The following is a 13,132-nucleotide window of genomic DNA, read 5'->3' as shown; positions in this document are numbered from 1 at the left end:
CTCCCTTCTGGGCCCATGTGGAGGTGTCCCCCACATAGAGGCCTGCAGCCATCTACCCAACAGGCTCAGCTGCAATGTGCCCCTCTGAGGAGGCAGAATCTTAAAGAGACAGAGCCTACTATATGGTCTTTAGGTCATTATCTGCACTCCTTGTTCACTTTTCATTTCCCAGTCGTGAAGGGCGTAGTTTTTACTCTGCCAATCAGTCCTGTCGAAACGCTTCTTTGCCCAGACTCGGAGCAATAGTACCTGATAGGTTATTTCTCCGCCGCCGGTGAAATGAGCCAATTCAAGCCAGATTAGATTATATTAAAGGCAGGTTTATTGGGAAGCTGCTCTCTGGTGGGCGAGTTCTCTGGCCCCAAGGATCTCAAGGCCAGGGAAGTTGCAATGGGAAAAGGAGGAGGGGAGGAGGGGGCAGGAGAAAGAGAGCAAAAGAGAGAAGGTGATGCACATGCATGGACAGAGAGAGGAGAGAGACCAAAACTGTCTCGATTATAGGGAGGAGCCTCTAGGGGGAAGGGCAGCCCAGCCCCTGGGCTGGAAAGTTCAGAGTTTGGGGGGGGGAGGGGGGTGGCAGGATATGCCAGGTAGGGACTGAGGGATGCTGGGAGAACCCAGAGGCCAGGTCTGCTTCGGTATGTAAAATAGGCACCTCAGTCCCTTGTCCTGGGGTTGGATAGCAAACAGAACCGACCAGGTATAGGCTAGGACCTCCAAACTGTTGAGTCTGCAGAAACCGCTCCTCTTTTATGGTCCTAAAGTGTCTGGTACAGAAAGGGAAAGCTGTTACACTTCAGTATAAGTTCATGTCCAACCCCCCTGATCAGAAATTCGAGTACTGTATTTGTTTTCTTAGGGACCGTGGTGGGGGTGGGGGGTGGGGGGTGGGGCTGCTCCCCACAAGAGGTGCTTCAGGGATAAATAAACAGCAGCTTTAAAAAATAGATATATGGCTGATGGTAACGTGCTTTATTAGTTAAAGAACCCTTCCTTCCCCAAAGGGCATTAGCAGATGTAGCTTAGTGATGCTGGCACAGTGGTCAGGCAGTGATGTCATCCCCGGGCAAAGGAGAGGCAGGCATTCCAGAGCATCCTGCTTTTGTAAACAACCACAACACCTGACCTCTACACACCTCTCCTGAGGTGGGTTCGAACTCTGGGCTCAGAGGAGCTGCTATGGCGATTCAGGTCTCGTGATTCTCCCCACCCCACAAACAGCCTTCTTGTGCCCTGAGAGGTAAGACACCCCCCCCCCCCAGCTCAGGCTGAGGGCCAAGGAAATGGACACATTTCTCTCAGTGCGCCAGCAAATGCTTGAAGCTCAAGCAGTGCGGGATTGATGCTGCCTCCACTGGAGCCTACGTGAAAGTGACTGGTGCTGGATCTGAGGTACAGAATAGAAAGCCGAGAATTACATCCTCTATCGAATCTGGCTCTGATTTCATCCCTGAAGTTCTGACTTACAAAGCTTGCTTCCTTCCAGCCTGCTTCTCTTAAAAGGAGATGCTTGCTGCTGCTAAGAAAAGCAAAAGGTCCAGATGTGCCTTCTGAGTTGGAACAAGTATGATATGGGTTCTGACTCCTCCTCCGTTCCCTCCACAGCCTGATACTTTCCACACATGTGTGGCTATTGGCTGCGGGTTTTTCTCTCTTCCTCCTCCTCCTCCTCCTCCTCCTCCTCCTCCTCCAAGCTGCAGCGGAGCACTGTTGTAGGGAGATCCCATCGAAAGACCGCCACCACCCAAGCTGACTTCTCCTACCCCAGTGACCTCTTGTCACAGTCTTGGGTCCCACCATTGTCTAGAGTCTTGTGACTCAATCAACACTTGTTCTCAATTCCTTAGCTCTAAGAGGAAAGACCGCCCACATTGAATTCAAGGCTCCAGCCTCCATCTTAGGGACCATCCAATCATCGTCCAGGGTCCCTGTGATGTCATACAGATGGGCGGAGCCTCTTTTGGAAAGCAGCAAGCTTGGCTCTCAGGTGCACTCGTGAGAAGTGACACAACATGATGCATTCACAACCTCTTCAGAGCTTATTAGCATGGCAGCCACGGCCTGCCTCCCACCAACCCCCTCCAACCCCATGCCTGGTGATGGCTTATAGATCAATATCATATCAAAAAACGCTGCCAGCTCCACTCCATTGGCAATCCTGGCCTTTTTGGTTTTTGTTGCTTATCAATAAGCCTCCATACATTGTAAAAGCAGTCCTTGGAACACTCCCCCAAAGGCCCCTGAGATGCACCTCCATCTCCTGCACTGAGCTGCAAACCCATCTGGGACTGAGCCATAAGCACTTTCAGCAGTGAGCCTACAAGCCCACTGAGCACTGAGGACTGATCTGTAAGCACCTCTGGAACTGAGCCACAAGCACTTTCAGAAGTGAGCTATAAGTCCACCCAGAACTGAGCTGTAAGCACAGAACTGTCTGCCAAACAAGAGAAGACTTGGGGAGGGGGTGGTGGTGGATGTGTTCCTAGGGACTCTAGGATTCCAGTGGTCCAGGACTGGGTCCCATCTCTTGGCGTCTGCCCAGAGCTGAGCACCTGATGATTGTTTGGACAGATGTGGTGAGCACGGACTTCCATCATTTAATCCTCCAAGTTCATCTCCAGCTTCCTGATGAGGCGCTGGTAGGTGTCTCTCTCCACCTGCCAGGAATGATGCGTCCTCACGTATTCCCTTCCGTTGGTCACGATTTCCTTCTCCAGTGCGGGATCGCTAACCAGTCTCTTTGCCAACTGAATGAACTCCTGAAAGACAGGAAGTGGATGAGAAACACACGTGCGTGATGGGTGCAAGGGGGAACCCTGGAGAAAAATCACTTTGGGGGAGCGGGATCAGAGTAACACAAGCACTGGGATTAAGAAACACCATATATGTCAGGTGGCAAGATGGTTCAGTGGGTAAAGATGCTAGAGGGTGCCCTATGCCCACAGCCATGTATTCACACCATTCTCGTTGTAGCTTTGCAGTGACCTGTACCTTCAAGTAGCACGCGCACACACACAAACGCTCATCCCCACAGATCTGTGCCCATAAACACCTGCCAAGAATGTCCACTGGAAACCCTGGAGCTGTCAGTCAGGCTCCTCCCCAGCCTTCCCTAGTCCAACGAGAATCACCGTCTCTTGGCCTATTTCTGCAGTAGGCGGTGGTTACGCAGAGACTTGCACGTGGTCGAAGTGAAGAAATGAGTGACTCAGCCTTAAGTGGGATGTGTTCACCACACCCTCCAGGCTCAGGGAACACCACGGGGGGGGGGTGTTAGGATGGTAAGGGCTGGAGGAAGGGATACAGGGTTGTGGAACGCCGCCGCTGCGGTTCACCGGCATCAGACTGGAACCACTGCTATTCTGTCACAGACTGGGGAGTGGCTTACCCCTTCCTGACGATCTGTAACTGGTTCCTGGTTGATAGGGGATACAGATTAGATCTGTATCAACTTGATGTCTTTTCAGGTGACCCTCAGTTGAGAAAAATGCCTCCATTGGCCTGAGGGCGAGTTTATGAAGCATTTTATGATGATAACAACACTAATGATGATGATAATAACAACAGCAACAATAATACCTTATGTGAGATGGCCCAGCCCACTGATGGTGCCGCCCCTGGGCAGGTGGTCCTGAGTATTCTAAGAAAGCAGGCTGAGCAAGCCATGGCGAGCAAACCTGTAAGCAGCTTTTGTAAACAGTCTCTGCTTCAGTTCTCACCCCCAGGTTCCCTCCCTGTTTGAGTTCTTGGCTTCCCTGAGGATGGACTTGTGTTTGGTTGGGAGTCCCCGGCTTGGCCCAACAAGTTTTATTCCTCCCTCTCTCTCCAACCCTGCCCACTTGGAAAGCCTGGGAACAGAAAAGGTGACAAAAAAACCCAGTCCTGCATTCCTGACAGCTGTCCCAACCGCCTTCATCTGAAGTCACCAGCAGGCAACATCCCCACCCCCACCCCCCCATCCCCACCCAAACCCAGCATGTGACAGACACATCATTCTCTCTCCCTTACAGTCTATAAGAAACTTGCACACCATAGTATGCCAAGGACAACCTGCCTCTCCCCTCCCCCCAGTCTGCCAGTGACCTCACCCCTGCTCTCATCCCCTGGGACTGGTGAACTCACCCAGGAGCCCATTCCATAATAAACCTGCCTCCCCTTTTGGCTTTTAATTCAGCTGGATTGACTTATTTCTTCAAGGGAGAAAAACCTATCAATTAGGGATCAGGATCTAGAAGCCAAAGGAATCCTTTCTTCCCCAAGTTGGTTTTTTTTTGGGGGGGGAGGGGGGTTATGATGTTCAGCAACGAAAGCTGAAGGGTAAGAAAGATGGTTTCATCAGCAGTGTAGCCACCAGTAAAGAGTCTGTACTCGTGAAAATAACCAAGTCACATGGAGGAGGAGCAGGTGGGGGAGGGGCAGGAGAGAGAGACAGAGAGAGACAGAGACAGACAGTGACACGAGGGACTCGATGGGAAGAGAATGAGCAAGGGGGGGACGAGAGAGGGGTAATCAGGGAGAATGGTCCAAACACATTAAATATGTATGAAAATGTCATAACAAAACATGTTATATATAACTAATATTACAAATAATATATGAATTAATATTATATTTAATATAAAATATTCAGTATTATGTATGATATATAAATATAACATTAATATTATAGTTAATATCAATAATCACTTTCTTCGCAGTGACCCAAGAGTCACGATTTCTTCCCTCTTTTATGGTCACAGCTAGAGACGCTCGGCTCTCATACTGAGGTCAGAGAAGCTCGTTACAGCACAAGCAGTGCCTGATGCAGAAGGAAGTTCTGGGACCCAGGGCCAATTCTGGGTTCCAATTCTGCACCTTTCTCTCTGCTGTGTGATTTCCGACATGCTAGTTACCGCCTCTGAGCTCACACTGACCAGCTGTTGTAAGGGTCCATGATCCGCGGTAGAATGATATACCCTGGACCCAAATAGTATGTAGACACAAAGAGTGTTTTATTCTGCAGAAGTCTAGTGTGCTGGAGTCTCTGTTTACCAAGACAGAGAGAGAGAGAGAGAGACAACCAAGTGAGCTGGCAGGCCTGATTTAAAGCACATTAGGGAATTCAGGGGTCCAGAACTGTTACCAGGATGGGGGGCCTGGAAACTGTTGCTGAGGAATCCGGGGTAGATGCACTTTATCTTACTGTGTCTCCAGGCATTCCAGAACCATTAGGCGGGGTTGGGGAGGGGGGTAGCTGAGGAGGTCTGGAAACCTGCTGCTGACTCCATTGACCTTGCCTCAGGCCAGGTGGCAGGGCAGCTTCTGAGGCCTGGACCTGCCTGGAATTGCCTAGTTCTTAGAAAGAGATTTAGGCCTAGTCTCCTTAACTGCCAATTTGAAGCCTCTGGTGGAGCCGGCCTAGCCCTCTCTCTCTGAGTGAACAAAGGCCACCCCGCCCCCTCAGGTCGCCCCCCTCAGGTCACATGCCGGGAGCATGAGAAGGTCCTGGGTTTTGTTTTCTTGCCTTGGCTCCTGTAGCTTCCCTTCAGACCACGTGTGCATTATTAATTGATGCATCGGGAGCCTCCTGCTGACCAGTACTTAATTTCAAAGCCTCTCCTAATTAGAAAAATTAAGATGTATTCTGATATCAAAGCTTGTTTAGGGAGAGAGAGGAGCATTCATTATTTACTACGCTTGCAAGGAATGCTGAGCCAGGACGTCTGGGTTTAAGTTCTCAAACTCCCCTTCCTGAGGGGGACAAAGAGGCTTGCAGATGGGACTCAACTGTCAGCCAGAGCAGTGGCTGGCAGTTGCTGTAGAATCTGGGGCAGGGGCACAGTCAGGAAAGTGCTGGCCTTGCAAACAGGAGGACCTGAGTTTCCATCCCCAGCACCCACTAGAAAGAACTTCTATGTGACCACACACACACACACACACACACACACACACACACACACACACACGTAGTCTCTCAGCACCAGGGAGGCAGAGACGGGAGGATATCCCTGGGGCTCACTGGCAGGCCGGCCTAGCTTCCTTGTGAATTCCAAGCGTGTGAGAGACCCTGTCATAACCAAACCGACAAACAAGGGGAGCAGCAGCTGATGTTGTCCTCTGCCCTCCACAGGCACTCCACCACCTGCATGCACACGCGCGCGCGCGCGCACAAGACTCTCGTGCAGAAACTCATACATACTTAATTACTATTGTAACCTTACTCCACTTCAGGTCGAGTAAATTCCAGCCAGGAGACAGTGCCTGAGATTAACACAAAGCATTTTCCCGTCCAGAGGGAACATCCACTTATCCTCAAAATTATTGTTAATTAAATGTTGAACGCCTTTTATGGCTGGCAATATAAATAGCAACATTTATGTGGGTGGGATTTTATTTTTATGTATTATGTACACATTTTCTAGTAAGCTGGTGTTCTTTTCACCATAAAAGAAAAAAACATAACATATTTATTCCTACCACATGGCAGAACAGCATTCATATTAAAATTATTCAACGGGCTTAGCACTTGGGAATATTACTTTACAACGCCAGCCATATCTGTGATTTATCTGGTGTGAAGGACTGGGCTGAAGTCAGGGCTCTTGCTTACTGTCACTACAGGACTCAGGATAATTTTAGAACAAAATCCTGAGCGATGGTGGATAGGTTCTGATAAAGCACCCAACTTATTTATTTATTTATTTATTTTCTTAGCAGTGAAGTCTTAGAAAAGAGGGTTTGAAGCAAGAAAGACCGAAGCTAGATATCAGATGTACCTTATGGCTGGCTTAATGAATGGGCAATGGGAAAGAGGGGGAAGGAAAGAAGAGAAATAACCAGACCTCCCCCCCAATAAAAAAGAAAGGAAAGAAGAAGGAAGGAAGAAAGGAGAGGGGGGAAGGGAGGGAGTGAAGGAGGAAGAAAAAGAGAGAAAGAAGAAAGAAAGAAAGAAAGAAAGAAAGAAAGAAAGAAAGAAAGAAAGAAAAGAAAAGAAAAGAAAAGAAAAGAAAAAAGAAAAGAAAGAAAATTTTGCCTGCAGTGACTATCTACTGAGCCTGGATAGTGTCCCTGTAAGTGGCTAAGCCATTTGCCACCTATCTGTTCCTGGTCAAGGACTATCTATAAAGTTCCCCATCCCCTTATAGAAGGGTCTTTGCTTTGTCGCTCCTGTTGGAGTTGAGGCCCACTCCCCATACCCTGTGACTGCAGGTAGACAGGTGGCCTTACTTCCCTCAATGTGGTGTGTCCGTGTGGTGGTTTCCACTTGCAGGCAAAGCTTTGAAGAAGGACACTTTAGTACATTTTAGAAGTAAACTCTAGGATTTTTTTTTTTTTTTTTTTTTTTTTTTTGGTTTTTCAAGACAGGGTTTTGGAAAATGACACAGAAACTTGCTTGGGGCAACNAAGGACACTTTAGTACATTTTAGAAGTAAACTCTATTTTTTTTTTTTTTTTTTTTTTTTTTTTGCTTTTCTCTCTCCAAGTCACCTTGGAAAATGACACAGAAACTTGCTTGGGGCAACCTCACTGAGGATGAGACGTCAAGGATGGGATTGTCAGGCCACTGCAAGAGGAAGGCCATTCTGGACGACTTAGCGCCCGCTCAGCTATAGCACAACCATCACTGGGCTCCCTGGGTGAGCGGCTGGCTTCAGCTGGACCAGCAGAAGTGCCCACATGGGACTCAGCCATGAATACCCAGGGCTGTAGCCCAGAAGTTACTTTTTTTCTTCCTCTCAGATGACAGAACCACATTTTAATGTAATGTGGTCTGAGGAAAAGACTCCCATGGATGACCCTATTTGTTCATACTGACTATGGTGCGGTGGGATGAGCCCAACCCATTCCCTTGACTCACGCACAGAGAAAACCTGAGACTTACGACCCCAGCAGAAGCTGGCAGAGGTCAGGAGCCATGGCAACAATGAGGGATCATGGCAAGGGTCAGGAGCTATGATGTCTGTGACTGGTCCATACGCCATGGCCTCACACGAGCCCAGGCTATGTGTGTATGTCAGTCTGCATAGCTCTAACCTACCACGGACCACCACACCAGACAGACCAAAGAACTATGGAGTAAAGGTTTTGGGGAAATATCTGTGGAGTGCACACGGCTAAATGGGGACAGAGGTTGATTTGCAGTCAGCCAACCTGGAGCAATCCCAGGTTCCACAGAGCTGTCACCGCAGAGCAGGCCAGAGTACTGACTTAAGCAAGTCAAGTGGCCTTGAGGGAAGGGCTTTCTCTAGGATCAGAGATGCCCCCCTTGAAAGCCACTGACGGAGATCAGTAAAAGGCAGAGAAGGTACACACACTTAAGACAATGAGAATAAAAACCATGCAAAGAAACACAGGTCTTCAGAGAGCTCAGACATGAATGAGTGTGGATGCTTATAAGTCAACCTTAGGAAAACCATGAGTCTCCCACCCCCCAGTGAGTAGCCAGTGAGGGGTGGGTTGCATACTCAGTAAGTCACTCAGAAACACAAAGGATACAGCCAACTAAACAAAATGGAAAGGTAGGAGACCAAAGCTACCTCTGGGGTTGCAGGTGTGCAAAGCCTTGCTCAGATACCTGCAAAAAGTTGTTTGTTTTTTTAAGTGATACAAACTAACATTGTTTGTCTTCAGACAAGAAAGGAACTGTTCTAGCTAGCGAGATGGTTCAGCAGGTGAGAGCACTGACTGCTCTTCCGAAGGTCCTGAGTTCAAATCCCAGCAACCATATAGTGGCTCACAACCATCCGTAATGAGATCTGACACCCTCTTATGGTGTGTCTGAAGACAGCTACAGTGTTCTTATGTATAATAATAAATAAATCTTTGGTCCAGGACTGAGTAAACAGTGCCGACCGGAGTGAGCAGGGTTGACCAGAGCGAGAAGAGGTCCTAAAATTCAATTCCCAACAACCACACGAAGGCTCACAACCATCTGTACAGCTACAGTGTACTCACATACATAAAATAAATCAATCAATCTAAAAGAAAGAAAAAAGGAAGGAAGGAAGGAAGGAAGGAAGGAAGGAAGGAAGGAAGGGAGGGAGGAACTGTTCCTAGAGGTTACTCTCTTCCCCTGTCATTCTCTCTTTTGGTGGAGACTATATCATTTCTTAAAGAAAGAAAGAAAGAAAGAAAGAAAGAAAGAAAGAAAGAAAGAAAGAAAGAAAGAAAGAAACATTTAAAATTGATTCTTTGAAAATCTTTTTTTTTTTTTTAAGATTTATTTATTTATTATATGTAAGTACACTGTAGCTGTCTTCAGACACTCCAGAAGAGGGCATCAGATTTTTGTTACAGATGGTTGTGAGCCACCATGTGGTTGCTGGGATTTGAACTCAGGACCTTTGGAAGAGCAGTCCGTGCTCTTAACCACTGAGCCATCTCACCAACCCGAAAATCTTCTTTATGTATACAAAGTATCTCAATCCTATATACTCCCTCCCCCAGTCCCTCAACACATCTCAGCTTCATCTACCTCTTGAAAAAGAAAAAGAAAACCCTCACTAATAAGTAGCACATAATTTAGGATCATCCACTGGGTTGTGAGCATCCTACCAATAACCACACACTCCCAAGAAGGCATTACTCTCCCCCCCCCCACAGCCATCAACTGCCAATAGCTCCTCAGCCAGGGCTGCATCCCTTGGAGTCCCTCCCCTCTGGGCTGGATTGTTGTGTGGCTTGATCTTGTACAGGTCTTATGCAGGTAAACTGAGAGTGGTGGCTTGAATGAGACATGCCCCCGGCATTGTCTTAGACGTCTGAACACTTGGTCCCGAGTTGGTGGCGCTGTTTGGGGAGGTTTAGGTGGTACAGCCTTGCTTGAGAAAGCAGACTACTGGGAGGCCAGCTTTGAGATGAATGGGGACTCTACAGCCACTTTTAATGTGCCCTCTGCTTTGTGATTGCAGCCAAGGATGTGGGCTCTCAGCTTCCCGCTTTTGCCCCGTGTGCTGTGCTATCTACACCATTATGGACATTAACTAAGCCTTTAGAACTGTATAAACAATTAACCACTTTTTTCTGTAAGTTGAGTTGGCTGTGGTGTTTTTATCACAGCAACAAGGAACGTAACTAAGGCATATAGCAGTTGTGGGTACCACGACCACGTCCTGCCCAGCAGACAGCATTCCACGGCTCTCCTCATCTTCCAGCCCTGGCCTCCAGGAGCTCGGGAGGATGAGGAGGCAGCTGGCTCCTTCACAGATGATTAAAAGAAGAAAGGAAAACTGCAGAGTTGGTGCTATGGTGGGAAGCCAACTGTTCCCTGGGCCAAGGAAAGCTCTCCAGCAGAGGAGTTAGTGTGAGACTGCCATTCTGCAAAGAGACCAGCCCCTGTGGGCCACAACCAGTGGGTCTGGGCAGAGGAGGGCATGGTGGGTGCGATGCGGGGGTGGGAAGGCGGGTAGCATAGCCTAGCATGTATATCACTCCCTACATAAAATGGAAAGCACAGAGGGGTTCTCAGACGTGTGACTAATCTCCACTATTTCAAACAGATTCCTTTGCTCGGGGCCAGGAAAGGCACTACGATGGAAGTGGCTGCTGAGATAAATAGCCCTATCAGGATCAGGTGCTGCCTGACAGAGATGGGACACAATAGACACTGGGTTTGGCTCTGTCATGGAGACAGAACGCACAGTACATGGGGACAGTAGGAAACACAAGCAGAGGCACCAGGCAGGTGACTGAACCTGCTTGCAGCCCCTTCCTTCTCCTCCAGCATTACCCTTCCAGTGACAGCCCAAGGGTGTCCTCTAAGGGACACCTGATGACTTCCAGGGTCTGACCAGTCATCACCTTCTTTACTGGGAACTCTCACGGAACAGTACTGTTCTGCTCTGATTCAGCCAGGGGCAGGGATGCCATTAGATCTGCCCTACACCTACACCTACACCTACACCTACCAAAGCTATCCACACATCTCTGTGCTTGGAAAAGGATCCTGCAGTGGGATTGGTTAGACCCTCATAGGGTACAGGTAGATGTAAGTATAGGGTACTGAAAGAATAAGGGAAGGAAGGAAAGAGAACCCTTCCCTTTCTGTCCCTCTGGGTCACACTGGCTCCTTCCCCAGGTTGCAGGCCCATCCCTAACTCATCTTTGCCTCTTCAGCAATAAAGAGGCAAGTTTGCGAGTCGACAGGTGACCGTGCAGAAGATGGTAGGGACAGCATGGAAGTCACTAAAGAAACCATGCACCTTCTTCTCCTCGTGTTTTGGGAGAATTCTTGACAAGCAGGATCCTCCTGACGTTGCCCTCAATGCCTTGGTACCCAGGCCTACACCAAGCCCAGGAGATGCTGAGGTCCAGGCCGGAGCTCACCCTAGGTGCAGCTTCCATGTTTCCTGAGGCATGAGCCCCATCTGGTGGCCCTTTCCATCCAGCCACATTCATCAAGCCCAGGTTCCATGGGTCACTAGGGGCTTCGCTTCTGCCAGACTCTGCCATCTGTCTCCAGCATGGGGCAGCTGTGGGCCTCAGTCAGGAAATGTCGCTTCTCCTGATAAACCAGGATGGCTAAAGGTTGAGAGACTTCACTTTGTATGTGGGGAGAGGGAGGTGTTAGGTGAGAAAGTACCAGAATTCCTCCTGAAAGGAGAGCAGAAGGGAGGAAGGAAGGGAGGGAGAAGGGAAGGAGGGAGGGAAGAGGGGAGGATGAAGAAATAGAGGAAGGAAGGGAGGGGGACAGCGTCACAGAGACAGAAAGAGGTGAGAGCACCTATCAACATGTGTGTGGAGCTGGGCAGTGGTGGCACACGCCTTTAATCCCAGCACTTGGGAGGCAGAGGCAGGCGGATTTCTGGGTTCAAGGCCAACCTGGTCTACAAAGTGAGTTCCAGGACAGCCAGGGCTATACAGAGAGACCCTGTCTCAAAAACAAAAACAAAACAAACAAACAAACAAAAAAAGTGTGTGGGGGGGAGTGGGACATATTTGCATTAAGTATATGTCTGCATGTGCGTATGTAGCCATTTTGGCATTCCTCACCTGGGCTGGACCTTGCAGGACGTCAGACCAAGGAGCGCAGACCCCCCTCTCTCAATCCCCTCACGGTAATGTGACGGTCAGGACTCAGAGAGCTAACTCTGCATGGTGCCTGTACACCACACAGTCAGCCTGGGCTGGACTCTTCTGAGAAACCCAGCCAAGGCCACTCTGTCCAACACCACAGTCCTGGTCTATTCCGCTGGGGGCCGGTGAGCATCCAAATGCACAGGGATAGGAAAGTAGATGCTCAGTGACCGTGTAACTAACTTCTCGGGGGTGGGGAGGGGGTGGGGAGGTTGCACTTCTTTTTTTTTTTTTAAACATATAGAAGTCAGAGGGCAACTTACAGAAATCTGTCCTCTCCTCCCACCATTTAGGTCCCAGGGGCTAATACTCAAATCTCTAGGCTCAGTACTCAGTGCCTTTACTATTGAGCAATCTTGCTGGCCCTAAATTTAAATGCGAAATCTCTCTAGATCCAATGATTCAAAATCTTCTTCAAAGCGATTGGCACGGCATCTGCTTCTTCCAAAAGGAAGAGCCTTACCTCCATCTTCTGGATGAAGGAACAGCATACAACCGAGTGTGCCTACACGCCACTGTGGATTTCACGTGGGAATAAGACCCCTGAACACCGCCACCTCCCAGGTAGGACACGAGCTTGAGAATGGCACTTGCCAGAGTATCTTGCTTTCCCCCAACACTATCAAAGCCATCCCTGCTCAAAGAAAAAGATGTCTTTAAGAAAGGCGTAAGCCTCGACAAGGGGATGTGGCTCAGCAGACGGATTGCATGGTTGGCCTAAGTCACCACCTCGGGACCTCACACGCTCAGTGTGTTGGTGGCCATCTATCATCTCTGCACCAGGGAGACGGGATGGGGTGGACAGGAGGATCGGACATTCAAGGTCATGCTTGGCTATATAGTGAGTTTGAAGACAGCCTGGGCTACATAGACTCTGTGTGTGTGTGTGTGTGTGTGTGTGTGTGTGTGTGTGTGTGGTGTGTATTTTAAACATAAGCTGGCTGTACAGAGATGGCTCACACCTTTAATCTCAGCCCTTGGGAGGCAGAGGTAGGAGGATCTTTGAGTGTGAAGCCAACCTGGTCTACAAAGTGAATTCCAGGAAAGCCAGGGCTACACAGGGAAACCCTGTCTCAGA

The 13,132-nt window shown here is 49.0% G+C and overlaps 1 protein-coding gene across 2 annotated transcripts in view; it reads right to left on the bottom strand.

Annotated features, from left to right (window-relative positions):
- Nucleotides 1–607: 607 nt before the first annotated feature.
- Nucleotides 608–13,132, bottom strand: part of Glt1d1 (glycosyltransferase 1 domain containing 1) — a 73,581-nt gene continuing 61,056 nt past the window's right edge. The window contains exons 12-13 of one of the 2 annotated variants that reach the window (XM_029533656.1): nt 2,553–2,759; nt 608–767 (exon numbers count right to left, since the gene is read on the bottom strand). In XM_029533656.1, coding sequence (XP_029389516.1) covers nt 2,598–2,759 — 162 coding nt within the window. In that variant the 3' untranslated portion in view covers nt 608–767; nt 2,553–2,597. Of the gene's footprint in view, nt 768–1,699; nt 2,760–13,132 lie in introns of those variants that run through there. The other variant, XM_021187139.2, reaches the window with a different exon arrangement.

This window comes from Mus pahari, chromosome 23, assembly GCF_900095145.1.
Source record: "Mus pahari chromosome 23, PAHARI_EIJ_v1.1, whole genome shotgun sequence".
Lineage (NCBI taxonomy): Eukaryota > Metazoa > Chordata > Mammalia > Rodentia > Muridae > Mus > Mus pahari.
Note: the sequence above shows the minus strand (reverse complement) of the source record. Positions and strands in the feature narration are given on the sequence as shown.